Genomic DNA, 15519 nt, shown 5'->3' with positions numbered 1-15519 from the left:
TAGGTCAGAACTCAGAAGACAGGTTAACCGAAGACAGTCACAGTGTAGGCACCAAATTCTGAGGCTGCCAGTAAAGAGGTCAGTTGGTGTTACACACAGTTCTGTGATTTTCATATGAATAATGCAATAGAAAGTCAGAGCCTGAGGCCTGAAACCTAGTAGAACAGGCTAAGAAATAAGGCCTAAGTGGAAAAAACCGTGAATAGGAGTGAGGCTGTAAACTTACGACCTCACAGAAACTGGCACGAAGAAGAGCTGGTACTGCAAAAAAAAAAAATTTCCAAAACATTACTAATATCTAAACTATATATACCAGAGACAGAAGGTCCTAGGACCAGAGAGACAACAAGGACCATCAGACCTCCTGAAATGACACTTGGATGGATAGAAATGTCTGCTAAGATGACAAACAGAGTTATTTTCCCCGAACCATCAATACAAAGTGAGGGGTGGTATCAGACTATGTCAAGAGGATGGCAACTACCTACGTCGAAGGGGCAGAATGGAATCGTCTGTAACAGTGTATAAAAGAGCGTGTCAGAGGGAATGATGGCGTCCGGCCTAGGGGATAACGGAGAGTCCCGCCGTTAAGTTGTGCCGAATCCATTGTAATGGAGCACTCGTATTTGAAGTGTGCCAGTCGATATTCTATAGGTCACTTCTCATTGTGCTTTAACTGCAATAAACCTGGCTCCGATGCCTTCGTTGCTCAGCAAATCGGTGCTCGTGTCAACTCATTTGATCGTGAGTGCTGTCTCAGCTATCTGCAGAGCTAAGACAGCACCTACATGAGGGACGCATGCACGCAGCCTGCACTGACAACTAACAACTGACAACGGATCCAGTAACCACTAATAACTAATGGCTGGGAAATTCAGTTATGGAACCTGAGTTTCACAAAGATAATTGGGGGTGTTTATAACTCAGACCCTAAAATCATTCAGGCCCATTGCTGCTATTCATTTGATTGGTAGCATCAAGTGATGCACAGACAGGCCTGTATGATAACCCCAGTATCCAGTTATTGCCGCAGATATTAACTGAGTGTTCATTCCCCACCACACACATATCTGTGAGGATGCGTACAGACCAATGGTGCATATAGGCACATGCAAGCACACACAGAGTTAGACACCTAACCACCTTACATGCTTATGTAAATCCAATAAGTACCTATCTGCATTTTTAGGTTCCTAAATACCTTTGCAAAAATGACCTTAACTCCCTTAGATTCCTTTGAAAATCCCAGGCCACCGGCTTCCTCCAACAATCACTGAAGTGAACAGGAGAGTAGGCCCCAATCAAGGTGTTAAACAATACCTATCTGTCGGGTGTAGTGTACACCACATCAACGGGTATTATCTGCAAGGCATTAATATAACATATATTATTTCTCTGAGCTATTGGATAGATATTGGCTGAAATTTCTCCTTCCGTATTTGACATAAATCTTAAGGGGACTGAACATTCTGCAATAGTAACATACGGTCACAAAGTCCTAAGTTCTTTCTCTGAACTATCAAATGTGCCTGTCTCAGAGCAAGTACAAAATTTCCGAAAGCCAGTCCCTTGACCTTTACCTTGAGAAGAAGAGTGGTTTAAAAAATGACTTCTAGACATGGCTCCGTTCCGTGTTATTTGTTGGCCATTGGGATAGAATCTCCAGAGGAGTCTATGCCTCTGGTTGATTGAGAGAATAAGCAATTCAACTTTAATCCAACTTGAATTGGAACTAAGAAAGTAACTCAGAAGAACCTACCTGGCTTTTTATCTTGGCTCTCAGAATCAAAGAGAGATTGGTGCCCAGAATGATTTTTCAGCAAGTGTTCCCCCCCAATATCTAAAACACTATTTCAGCAGTAGCCAGTGGTTTGCCTTGAGAATCTGCCAGAAAGAGGGACAAATTTTTAGCTGGTGTAAATTAGTGTTCCTCCATTGGTGCTAATGGGACCAGATCCCCAGTTGGTTCAAGTTGGTGTAGATCCAGTGGAGTCAGCGGGACCAAATCCCCAATTATTGTAAGTTGGCATTGCTCCATTGGAGTCAGTGGGACAGATCACCAGCTGGTTTGAATTACCAAAACACCCCTGAATCCAACAGAGTTGTGTCAATTGACACCAACTAAGGATCAGCACCTCATTTTCAGATTTACAGTCAAGCAGTTCGTTAACACTGATATAATACCCTCAGTAAATAGTGAGAAATATATGTGCAAATCAGGAGTAACTTCATGGAAATGAATTATGGTGAGTCTCCTCTCACTGACCAAGGAATAACTGCTAACAACAATGGAGACACACACATCTGCTTAACAATGCAAAGTATCACACTGGGGAGTGCTTCTGGCTGGGATTTCAAAGAAACTAATGGAGATAGTTTCCCAAACCTCATTAAAAGCTCCTGGAAGTTGGGCATCTGAGTCCCTTAGGTCCTATTGAACTCTCAGCTTCTACTGCTGTCTTCTGCTAGGCAGAATAGGAGTTGCTCAATAACGTGGTTGATAGTAGGAAAAACGTTTTCCCTAGGAGGGTGGTGAAGCACTGGAATGGGTTACCTAGGGAGCTGATGGAATCTCCATCCTTAGAGGTTTTTAAATCTTGGCTTGCCAAAGCCCTGGCTGGAATGGTTTAGTTGGGGTTCGTCCTATTTTGAGCAGGGGGTTGGACTAGATGACCTGACAAGGTCTCGTCTAACCCGAATCTCTTATGATTCTATGTGGCATAGGTCCTTGCTGTTAGACATGGCATCTCAAGTCATGGATCTAAATATTCTGAATTCCCTGTGTCACTAGACAGAGAGGTTTGGTCAAGTGATATGATAACAGAATAGGAGATGGAGTGAAATCTTCAAAAGCCCCCCCTCTTTAGTGTATGTTACATCACGAAGAGTAAGAATCACGCCTTTGTAGAAGGCCAGCTCAATGTGTATGCAACAATGATGCACCCGCTTGAGAAATCAAATGGGAGTTTAGTGACACAGACATGTTGTGGGGGTCCTTTTCACATGGGTGAATTTCCCTCATGGCAATAATTTAGCTAAAACTGGTTGAAATATGCTCCGTATTTTTTTTTAATGGAAATTTACTTTTCTTCCAAAATTTCCTGTTAATAATTTTTAATTTCTGACAAAAACCCAGAACTGAAAACTGATTTTTTTAAATTAAGTTTTTGAAAAGGTGTTTATTATTATTACTATTAGTCTTTTGAAAGCCCCTAATTTGTAAATATGAGGGTTTTCTGGTTTCTGAAAACTGAAATGTTTTCATTGCAAACTACATTTTTATAGCAAAATTAAAAATTGAACATATGTCTGTCCCAGACTCATTGCTCTGGAACAGTCAGAGGACCCTTTCAGTATGCCAGCCCCCTTTAGGGTCTCCTTCTTTCACTAAAGTAAGCTGCTTGGAATTCATCACCTCCGTGGACCAAACCTTAGAAGCTTCAGCACCCCTACTTCAAACCGGGAGCTCCCTTCAGGGTGTCCATCTGAGTTGAAACGTGAGAGAGACTTGTTCACCCATTCACTCCCAACTTCAGCATCTGCAGGGACATTCGGGCAGCGCTATAAAAGCAGTTGGGTTATTAGATGTCTGGAACACAGCGTAGAATGTCCTGGGTTAGTACAGACAAAAGAAAGTCACAGTGTGGTTCTTTCCGGTTACCCAGAGATCCAGCCAAGCGGTTTCCAACCTAGGCTCCAGCTCTGTCTCTCTGTGTGCTCTTTGTTCAAGTTCCTAGGCCAAGGCCCATCCGGCCCCTCTTCCATCCTCTGTTGCCCAGCTGGTCAAATACGGCTGGCTTCCCCTGGCGAATGGGCCATCCAGAGTTGTTAGTTGCTATATACCAAATGTCCTGGTGATTGGATTTGCTGTTGTCTTCAACAAGGAGCCAGGTCCCAGACAGTTAGGCTTCAGTCACCCCTGTGGGGTAGCCTGCCCGAGGGTAAACAGCCCCTTTCCTGACAACGCAGCATATAGTGGAAAATGAGGCACACACAGTATTCCGACAAAATATTTACAGAAAATTCTACTAGGTCACGCTCAGGTTTTTGTTGCTGGTTTCCCATTCTGCAACCAAAATGAAAAGTGTGGAAAACCATTTTTTTTTGGTTGGGGGGGGGGGGGGGAATACTTTGACCAACAGTATGGTCCAACTCTAAATTTAGCATTGAACTTATGCTCCTTGGCCCAGATCCACGAAGAGGCTTTTTATGGCCTCGCTGCCAACTGGGATGCATGAACCCTGGCCTAGGCATATCCTAATCCCCTCTCCTCCCCTCCTCCCCTGCACTTTCAGGGGCTTAGCACCTAAGACGGGGTTTGCGACGCGTTGCATCTGTGCTTGTGCGCCACAACTGAGGACCCTCTTTTGGAGCCAGTCACTGACAGCATTTCTCCAAAACAGTGGCAGTGCATGGCCAACTCCACGCAAACCAGCCAGGGCTGCAGGGGACTCCAGGCTTCTAGCTTTTAGCCCAGTGGTTAGTGCAGCCACCTCGGCTGTGGGACACCCCCACTTCAATTCCCCTTTCCCTGAAGAGGAGTAGGGATCTGAGGAAGTGTTCCCTCCCCCTCAAATAAGCGTGTTAATCACTGGCTATGGGAGATTCTGGTGTGTTCCTCAGTTTCTTCTGTTGAAACCATGCCACTTTGTATTCAGTAATTACATATCCATTGAGGCAGAAAGCGCATGAGACTGAGTCCATAGCACAGTGGGTCAGGGGGGGGGTTTCCCCACTAATGTATTCTGGCTTGTGGTGGGTTTTTTTAATCTCCTTCCTCTGAAGCATCAGGGATGGCCATGGGCTGCAGATGGGACATGGGAGCGGGTGTACAAGAGCGCTGAGATGGAACTCCTTGTTCTTTCTCCCAGGTGCTCACCTAGCTGGTTCTTGCTCACATGCTCAGGGTCTAAGTGGTTATCATACAGAATCATGGAAGTTGGGGTTTGGAAGGGCCCTCAGAGGGTCATCTAATACAACCCCCTGCTCAAAGCAGGACCAACCCCAACTAAATCATCCCAGCCAGGTCTTTGTCAAGCTCCACCTTAAAATCCTCTAAGAATGGAGATTCCACCACTTCTCTAGGTAACCCATTCCTGTGATTCACCACCCTCCTAGTGAAAAACTGTTTCCTAATATCCAATCTAGACCTCCCCCACTGCAACTTGAGTCCATTGCTCCTTCTTCTGTCATCTACTACCACTGAGAACAGCCTAGCTCCATCCTCCCTGGAATCCCCCTTCAGGTAGTTAAAGGCTGCTAACAAATCCCCCCTCATTCTTCTCTTTTGCAGACTGGACATGCCTATTTCCCTTATATAATAGTCTAGTCTCCTGTGAGCTCTCATACTTTGCTCCAGTTTTAGTTTCTGGCTTCAATGTGTGGGTGCTGATGGCCTGGGAAATACAGATCAGACAAAATGATCGGGTGGTCTTTCAGGTTCCCTGACTCCATGACATTCCCATGAAAGGTAGAAAAACTCGAGTTAAAAAAACCCTTCTCTCATTGGTCTGAGTGGGGAATTGAAACTTGGCCCTTCGTGTTCTGGGGAGTGGCCTAACCACTGGGCTAATGGTTATAAGAGAACCTTCAGCTGCCTTTCCACCCTGTCCAGTCTGTGCTGTGAGCATCCCTACTGAGTAAGGCTCAGCAGATGAGATCGGTGTTGCCCGGTTTGAGGATCATGCTGGCGCTTAGGTGGGAGACAGGGGACTAGTGCTTGCTAAAGTAGCAGTCTGCATACCCAGACATGGACACTTATGCACCTGAGGAGCTTTTACTTTGAACATTTAGGTGCCTACAGGGTTAGGCAGCAGATTATCAGGGGTTTTGTAGATCACAGCGGTGCCTAAATCTGGGTTTAGGTGGCTAAGCCCCAGATTTAGGTGCCTGAAGCACCACTGTGATCCACAAAACCCTTGCTCAGATGCATCCTAAGCCTATAGCTGTCTAAATTCACTGAGTGCCAACATTTTCACAGTAAAAGTACCCTAGGCATGCATGTTTCTGCCTCATTCTAGGTGCCTATCTCCCACCTAAACCCCAGCATGGTCCATAAACCAGGAGAAGAGGGGCAGAGGAGTACATAGGTGTGCTCTGAGTGTGTTTAGCACCACACCAAATGGCTGGAGGTGTGGGGGAAGCAGCAAGAGATGCCTCCCTTATTATCTTGAGCTCTGTGGTTAAGGTACTCTGCCAGGATATGGGAGAGCCTCACCCAATTCCCCCATCTGGCACATGAGAAGAAGAGGTTTTGTGTGGAATTAAGAGTGCTCTGAGCATACCTACTAGATTGGGCCCCACAGGCAGGAAGCCCGATCTTCACCCAGTCTGAGGATAGTGCTGGGTGAGATGGGTGGTGGGGCAGCTGCCTGAGACAGCAATGTGCATGTCCAGAGGCAGAAATGTAGGTAAAAACTTTAGGCACCAAGAGAATTTAGACACCTATCAGGTTAGGCTGCAGCTGGGCAGGTATTTATGAATTGCAGCAGCTCCTAAATTGCAGATTTAAGCACCTAAATGCCTTTGTTGATCTGGGCCATTGTTCTTCAATAGATAACATTACTTCTCCATTCTCCTTGGACGTAGATAATGCAGAGTCAGTTGACGTGTAGGATGGAGCATAGGTAGGAGTCAATGCTTTCATCCTTGAAATCAATGGGCATTCAATGCCTAAGCTGCCACAGAGTTTTAGGAAAAACAAGCAGGACCTATCTTTGTCTTTAGTAGCCTAAGTGCCTTTAAAATCTGACCCTCGCTCCCTCTCTTCATCTGTAGATGCCTCAGTACTCTTGAAAATCTGTCTCTAAGGGCCAGTGATTTCAATGGGAGTTGACCAGAATTTTAAGAGTATTTAGCTGGCTCGCTCTCATTGATTCCAACACCTTTAAAAATCTAGCCTCATGGCACTTTTGAAAATTCCATTAGGTGCCTATCTGCCTAAATACTAGAGCTGAGAGCAATTTTTTCACTGAAGAATTTATTAGCCAAAAACAAAGCAGTTATGGGTTGATCCAAAATTATTTGTGAATTTTTGTTGAGTTTGCGGAATAGTTTCAACTGCACGGGGAAATCAAGATGTGTCAGTAATGTCGAAACAGAATGGTTTTAGTGTTTCACATGGAATCATGAACCAGCAACTAGTAGAGGTAGAGCCCTCCCTGTAGGTTTTTGCTCATTGGTTAGGGCAGTCAACTGCATTGTGGGAAACTAAAATTCAATTCCCTGTTCCAGCTGATGGAGAGAAGGGCTTTTATCTTGGGCCTTTTCCATTTCAAGATAGTGCCCTAGCCACTAAGCTATGGGATATTCCAGTTTGGCTTTTCCTCAGTCTCTCTTATTGAAGCTGTTCCACATTGTAAAGTAATTAAAAAGTCACTGGAGAAGAAATTTGACCCCAAACTGTAGGAGAGTAAAGAGTTAAAAGCTGGACAAGTGGTCAGGCCTAAATTACAGGGAACGGGGTCAAGACAAGGACAAAGCTTTTTTCTGTTAATTGGTGTGAATTTTAGTTAGAATCTGTTATCTCTCCTCTTCTCCTCCCTTTCTGGCCATCTGTGCAGGGGATGAGTCTATCGCCATTCCTGTGCAAGGCCTTTTGGTGGGAAGAAAGCTTTATCTTCCTTCTCCCCCTGGCATGCCTTTAGGAAAAAGTTTTTCACTAGGAGGGTAGTGAAGCACTGGAATGGGTTACCTAGGGAGGTGGTGGAATCTCCATCTTTAGAGGATTTTAAGCTGAGGCTTGACAAAGCCCTGGCTGGGATGATATTGCTGAGGTTAGTCCTGCTTTGAGCAGTGGGTTTGACTAGATGACCTCCTGAGGTCCCTTCCAACTCTAACATTCTATGATTCTGCGATTGTACTTCAAAGAATGTTAGGGTGAAATGTATAGGTTTTAAGGCGATGTGCCTGCCCGCTGTATGGTAATCCTGTAAACAACAAACAGGGGCGGGTATAATTATATTCATCATGTAGGTGTTAATATACATTTTATAGGTATCAGTGTAACCAAATAAGAGTCTATGGGGAGTTGCTGGAAATGTATACATTTACATATGGTATGGATAAAAGAATTGTAAAGGAACCCCCTCATTGCTCACTCACGGTGTCGAGGTGGAACGAGCAGGCAGTAAAGGGTTCTGTCTCTCCAATCCACCCCCGGGACAACCTGTTTGATTATTTCTAACACAAACCATCACTCTACAGGCTTTCTTTGGCTTTGGGCATTCTTTGGCCCAACGTCTATTCATTGTCATTTATAGTGACACGTCCTAGTCATCCTTGATGCTTCTCTGTGCTCTGCCTTCCTATCTCTACAAGCTGATCTGTACTTTCTATGTAAGTCTGTGAAATTCTGTGGAGAGCAAGTCCCATGGGCACTTGGGAGGAATATAAAATATGCTTACTTGGATGAATTTTTCAGTGGCGATGCAAAGCAGGTAAGAGGAAGACATTTAGTAGGTGAGGAACTTTTAGGACATGGGAGCTGGATTCTTAACCCTTTCAGGTTCCTGCAATCAGTGAGTCTATTCTGCAGCTTGTGTAAATCAGTCTATATCCACTAAATATACCCAACTGGTGTACATCAGCAGTAGCTCTGTTGAAGGCTTGAGGACCCATTCCCCAGTTGATGTAAATTGATGTATCACCTTTAAAGTTGAATGGGCTGGATCCTAAGTGATGTAAAATCTTGTGTTTACATTGGAGTCAATGGAGCCAGGTCCCCTGGTAGTGTAAATTGACTCATTGCCATTGAAGTTAATAGACCAACTCCCCAGATGGAATAACTTGTCAGATTGTCATCAAAGTTGGTAGACCAGATCTCCAGCTGGTGTCATTGTTATGGGTCTATTGAACGTGCAGGAATGAAATCAGGAAAGCCAAAGCACAACTGGAGTTGCAGCTAGCAAGGGACGTGAAGGGGAAAAAGAAGGGTTTCTACAGGTATGTTGCCAACAAGAGGAAGATTAGGGAAAGTGTGGGCCCCTTAGAGAATGACGGAGGCAACCTAGTGACAGAGGATGTGGAGAAAGCTGAGGTACTCAATGCTTTTTTTGCCTCTGTCTTCACAGACAAGGTCAGCTCCCAGACTGCTTCACTGGGTGGCACAGAATGGGAAGGAGGCGAACATCCCACAGTGCTGAAGGAACAGGTCCAAGACTATTTAGAAGGATTGGACATACACAAATCCATGGGGCCGGATGCAAAGCATCCGAGGGTGCTGAGGGAGTTGGCTGAGGTGATTTCAGTGCCATTGGCTATTATCTTTGAAAGCTCGTGGCAACAGGGAGAGGTCCCTGAGGACTGGAAAAAAGCAAATATAGTGCCCATCTTCAGAAAAGGAAGGAAAGAGGATCCAGGGAACTACAGACCAGTCAGCATCACTTCAATCCCTGGAAAAATCATGGAGCAGGTCCTTAAGAAATCCATTTTAAGGCACTTGGAAGAGAGGAAGGTGATCAGGAACAGTCAACACGGATTCACCAAGGGAAAGTCATGCCTGACCAACCTGATTGCTTTCTATGATGAGGTAGGTGACTGGCTCTGTGGATGTAGGGAAGGTGGTGGATATGATATACCTTGACTTTAGCAAAGCTTTTGATAAGGTCTCTCACAGTATTCTTATCAGCAAGTTAAAGAAGTATGGGTTGGATGAATGGACTATAAAATGGATAGAGAACTGGCTAGAGCATAGGGCTCAACGAGTAGTGATCAATGGCTCCATGTCAAGCTGGCAACCGGTCACAAGCGGAGTGCCCCAGGGGTCGGTCTGGGGCCGGTTTTGTTCAACATCTTCATTAATGATCCGGAGAATGGGGTAGATTGCATCCTCAGCAAGTTTGCGGATGATACTAAGCTGGGGGGAGTGGTAGATACCCTGGCAGGTAGGGATAGGATACAGAGTGACCTAAACAAACTGGCGGATTGGGCCAAAAGAAATCTAATGAGGTTCAACAAAGAAAAGTGCAGAGTCCTCCACTTAGGAAGGAAGAATCCCATGCACAGCTAGAGACTGGGGACCGACGAGCTAGGCAGCAGTTCTGCAGAAAAGGACCCGGGGGGTAACAGTGGATAAAAAGCTGGATATGAATCAGCAGTGTGCCCTGGTTGTCAAGAAGGCTAATAGCATATTGGGCTGCATTAGGAGGGGCATTGCCAGCAGGTCACGGGAAGTGATTATTCCCCTCTCCTTGGCATTGGTAAGGCGGCATTTAGAGTATTGTGTCCCGTTTTGGGCCCTCCACTACAAAAAGGATGTAGACAAGTTGGAGAGAGTACAGCAGAGGGCAACAAAAATGATTAGAGGGCTGGAGCACAGGACTTATGAGGAGAGGCTAAGGAAACTGGGCTTGTTTAGTCTGCAAAAGAGAAGAATGAGGGGGGATTTGATAGCAGCCTTCAACTACCTGAAAGGGGGTTCCAGGGAGGATGGGGCTAGGCTGTTCTCGGTGGTGGCAGACGACAGAACAAGGAGCAACAGTCTCAAGTTGCAGTTGAGGAGGTCTAGGTTGGACATTAGGAAAAAGTTTTTCACTAGGAGGGTGGTGAAGCAGTGGAATGGGTTACCTAGGGAGGTGGTGGAATCTCCATCTTTAGAGGTTTTTAAGCTGAGGCTTGACAAAGCCCTGGCTGGGATGATATAGCTGAGGTTGTAGTAAGAAGTGAGAGCTTAAGGCCTGTAAAACAGGCTAAGGCCTAAATGGAAAAAAATGAGTGAACAGAAGTATAAGGGGTCACTCAAGTTAACTGAGACTGGTATAGGAAAGTGCTGATTCTGCAAGGTTGTAAGACTGCCAAAATATTATTAAAATATGTAGTAGGTATAAGAGGTACCAAGATACTAACTCTCTGAAATGACACTTTTATGGGTAGAAATGATACATGGAGTGGCGGTGCCCAAATCAGTCAATCAACGGAAAAAGGTGGTATTAGACTACGTCAGGAGGGTGGCAACTACCTACGTGAAAGGGGGCAGACCGAAAGTGTATGTAACAGTGTATAAAAGAGGGTGTCAGAGGGAATACTGGTGTCTGGTCTAGGGGATAACGGAAAGTCCCGCCGTTGGGCCGAGACCATTGTAACGCCGCCAATATGAAACTGACCCAGAGATACTCTGTAAGTCATTTCTCATTGTGCCGCACGCAATAAACCTGGCCTGGGCGCCTTCGTTGCTCAGCTAATCTGTGGTCGTGTCGACTCATTCGATCGTGAGAGCCGTCTCAGTTTCCTGTCCAGAGCTGGGACAGCATCTACACAGGGACACACGCACACAGCCTAAACTGATAAACATCGGTGACCAACACACCGATTACCACAGAGGTTAGTCCTGCTCTTGAGGTCCCTTCCAACCCTCATCTTCTATGATTCTATGACTAACGTGAGACTTTTTGCTGATGAGGCAGTAATGTTGAGAAGGAGTGTAACTCTGTGTTGGACACATGAGTAGTGATGAAATGATGTGGGGTTGAATATAAAGGAGTTCTTAAATTTATTGCAAGGGGACCCAGAGCTCTAGATGGGATATCTTTTGTTGTGGAGTTCTTGTAGGAATGGTGATCATCAAAATCATCATTTTCATCCTTGGGAGATCAAATATTTTGACACTGGGTTTTATGATAAATCATAACAAAAAATTGACATATTGAAATTTTCAAAATTTTGTGAACAAAGACTACAAAATTTCCATGGTTTTTTTATACTTTTATCCCCACAACCAGCTCTATTTGTACTTCAACATGCTGTTTCCCAAGTATATATTCTCATCTTGATTTTGCATGAACTACTCTTGATTATAGTGAAAGCCAGCTGCATGTGAACAGCCAGTTTATAGCTCATGCACCACTGCTCCTTGTGTGAGAAGACCTGAGTAATAAGAACTTGTCAAGGGGAACTAATAGGTGCAGATCCACAAAGGTATTTAGCTGTTTTCCACTGATTTCGATGGAAGTGAGGAGTCTAAATACCTTTGAGCATCTGGGCCACTCCTAAATGCCAAACCACTTTTGAAAATTGGACTTAGGCTCCTAAATCATCAGATTTTTAAGGTATTTAGGCACCTTGTGGGATTTTCAAACACATCTAGGTGCCTAAAACTCACTGACTACAATGGGTGTTAGGCACCTAGCTGTCTTTGAAAATCCCACCAGGTAACGGAAAACCTTAAACAACTTGGCCCTTCAGCACTTTTGAACATATGACTGTTGTGGACAGATTTTCAAAGGTATCTAGGTGACTACAGATGCAGCTAGGCACCTCGTGGGATTTACAGACATTTACAAGCAGGTTAGACACCCAACTCCCATTCAAAACCAATGGGAGTTAGGCACCTAACTCACTTAGGCATTTTTGTAAACCTCAGTAAGGGTGGATTCACAAAGGGACTCATGTTGCAATGCTCAGTGTCACAACACCTAATTTTCAGGCACCTAGAAAATCACTGGGATTCACAACGCCTGAGTTAGGCACCCAGGCTCCCTGTACAAGGACAGGGGAGAGAGAAACATCTAAGAATGGGATCCACAAAAGCCAGGACACTAGGCTAAGCTAGCCAGTAGGAAGTGCTGTGACCCAGGGACCCACTGGTGCCAACTGGAAGAGGGCAAAAGGTGTTTACAGTGATGCTCGAGGTCAATGTAACAGTTCACCAAAGGATGGCATGGAATTTCTCTACCAAGAGCCAGTAGCTTACCGGTCATCACAATCATTGCAAAATGTGTGCACTGACAATATTTATGGAGTTGTGTGTCTACACTGAAAACGATGTTCTTAAGGAATGCAAAGTAAGACAGGTCCACAGAAGGTGATAAGCCAGTTCTGATCAGGCAAGGGGTAGTAAACACTTATCTCTCTGGCTGGTATTGTGTGTCTCAGAATGAAAGTCTATTTGCTTTGCTGAGCCCAATGCTAATGCAGAAGTTGTGAGTTCACATAAAAGAAGATCTTCAGGAAAACAAAACAAAACCAGCAGAGGGGGCGTCCTGTTTACAAGTAAAGACAATGGATTTGGGGGATATAAATGGGGGTACTGAGTAAAACCCAGGATCCTTCACTGAGGAGACAAACTGAGGGCATGTCTTGTTTCATGGAAAAGGGATTGCCGTCTACCTGTCTGAGAAACACAATGTAGTAGAAAGTGGGAGCATAAGGCCTAGTATAATAGGCCGGGTCTGAGGCCTGAGCTAAAGTAACAGTCAAGCCCTGCTGTTATAAAGCAAAGTTAACAGAATTCAGGCTGTAAACCTGCATGTAAATTCACAGAAACTGGCAAGAACAGAGCTGGTATGGCAAAAACACACGTTCCTAAAGAAGCACTAAACAGGCACATTCCAGAAAGGTGGGACCAGAACATCCCGATACCAGGAATGGTACAAGCTCACTCCTCAAAGATAACAAGGACACACTGACCCTTCTCTAAGGTCAGGATGACAATGCGATGGATAAAGATGTTTTGATAATACGATGGATAGAGATATTTTGACAATGGGATGGACGGAGATGTTGTGACAAAGTGATGGATAGAGATATTTTGATTGAACCATCCTGTGCAAAGTAAAGGGTGGTACCTTACCATGTCAGAGTGGGGCAACTGTACACACCAGAGATACAATACGCAACTTGTTTGTATCAGTGTATAAAAGAGGGTCTCAAAGGAAGTGTCTTTGTCTGGCCGAGCAAGGAACAGAAAGTCCCGCTGCTTACTGAGCTGGTCCATCTGTCCATGTTTAGTTTTGAGAAAAGAAGATAGAGGGGTCCTAATAACGCTCCTCAGATATATTAAGAGTTATTATAAAGAGGACTATTTTGAGTAGGGTGTTGGACTAGATGACCTCCTGAGGCCCCTTCCATCTCTAGTCTTCTATGATTCTATGACTGATCAATTGTTCTCCATGTCCACAGAAGGTAGGACAAGAATAATGGGCTATTGTCATTATTTTACAGCTGGGGAAAATGAGGTTGAGTGGAGTCTAAAGTAAAACACCAAAGCTTCAGCTGTGTAGCAAGTGTATGGCAAAGACAGGATTAGACTGCTGGTCTCCAGGCTGCCAGTTCAGTACTTTTACCAGCCTCACCTAGCAGAATCTGTTGCACTCTCTAGGGAAGTCTGTGAAATTCTGTTGAGATCAAATATCCCCCGAGTGCTGGGCAGATGCTGGTGGAGTACAGAACCAACTGGCTCTTGCAACCAATTTGAGTTGCAGGTCGTTGATAAGGTAGCAGGGATAAAACCAGTTGGATGATGGTAGAGAGAGATTTGTATCAATGTCAAAATCCATAGAATTTGCCTGTCTTTTGATTTCGAAGAGGCAGGTTTATACTAACAATACATCACACCACTCTGACAGTATAATGTGGTTTAAAATTGGAGTGAATTATACTAATTACACACATTGTAAGGTCCCTTTATACTGCTATTGTGATGTAAAATGACCAGAATGCAAGTGTGAATCATGTGTGAAATATTCCTACGTTCGCTATTTATTTAAGTTTGGAGAAAGCAAGATAAAGTGCCTTATGATGCACATTTTTTCAGCAGTCAAGACTATGTGCTGTCTGGAGAGAAAAGCATTGTGAATGAAAGGAGTTTCTATTGCCGAGCTGTTGCGGAAGACATGGTTAGTTACAACCACTCCTAGATTCAGCCATTCCTGGAATCATATTTTGAAGTAATTGTGTTGAGAAATAGGTTTCCCTTTCTTGGTAACTTGAGCTACCTGAAAATTATCCTTCCAAAAGTTTGCCTCAGTGAGAAGTCAACGTGACTGAACTGAAAGAATGAGTCTATCTAATCACTTTTTTTCAAAGATAGTATAAAGTCTAGGATGAACAAAAGGAAATAGTATTAATTATCAATTGTATAACTAATAAAGCTAGTTGGGAAAGTGTTGTTTTTTCCATCAAAATTTTTTGCAAATATTGGGGTAATTGCAGGGGCGGGGCAACTGCCCCAACTTTATAAAAAGCAGCCAGCTGCGAACCAGCTGAGCAGCGAACAGACGGGTGGCTAACAGAAGGAGGGAGGTTTGCCTGGGATCTGTCTGAGAGGAGTCCAGGTGAGTGCTACATGAGGGGAGCTGTGTTGTATGTACTGTGCTAGAGGGGTGAGTATCTGAGAGACCAGTTGTGTGACTGGTGCAAGTTACAGCTGACTCTCTGTGTGTGTGTGTGCTTGTGATTGGTGCAGTTACAGGAACCGTTTGGCAATTGAGGGTGTGTCTGATTGATTGATTGATTGGGAGTGCTTTGATCCAGGTGGGCTTTGAGGGGTTAATTGCAGGGGAGGGGCTTTGAGGGGTAATTGCAGGGGCGGGGCAACTGCCCCAGCCTTATAAAAAGCAGCCAGCTGCGAACCAGCTGAGCGGCGAACATACGGGCGGCTAACAGAAGGAGGGAATTTGCCTGGGAGTCCGTCTGTTTGCCTGGGGAGGGAGCCCACAGTGGGTTTTTGCCTCTCAGACGTTGCTGAGCACGAAATACAGCATCTGAGGAGGCTCTCAGAGGAGAGATATGGAGAGGGATCGA

The 15519-nt window shown here is 44.7% G+C and overlaps 1 protein-coding gene across 1 annotated transcript in view; it reads left to right on the top strand.

The window, feature by feature from the left end:
• LOC137141137 (zinc finger protein 620-like) overlaps positions 1 to 670 on the top strand; it is a 55213-nt gene extending 54543 nt beyond the window's left edge. The window contains exon 4 of the mRNA XM_067529982.1: positions 317 to 670. Within this exon, the coding sequence (XP_067386083.1) occupies positions 317 to 332 (16 nt within the window). The 3' untranslated portion in view covers positions 333 to 670. The remainder of the gene's footprint in view (positions 1 to 316) is intronic.
• The last annotated feature ends 14849 nt before the right edge of the window (positions 671 to 15519 follow it).

Source organism: Emydura macquarii, unplaced genomic scaffold (genome assembly GCF_026122565.2).
Source record: "Emydura macquarii macquarii isolate MOO-44397 ecotype Brisbane River unplaced genomic scaffold, CSIRO-AGI_Emac_v2 contig_3004, whole genome shotgun sequence".
Lineage (NCBI taxonomy): Eukaryota > Metazoa > Chordata > Testudines > Chelidae > Emydura > Emydura macquarii.
Note: the sequence above shows the minus strand (reverse complement) of the source record. Positions and strands in the feature narration are given on the sequence as shown.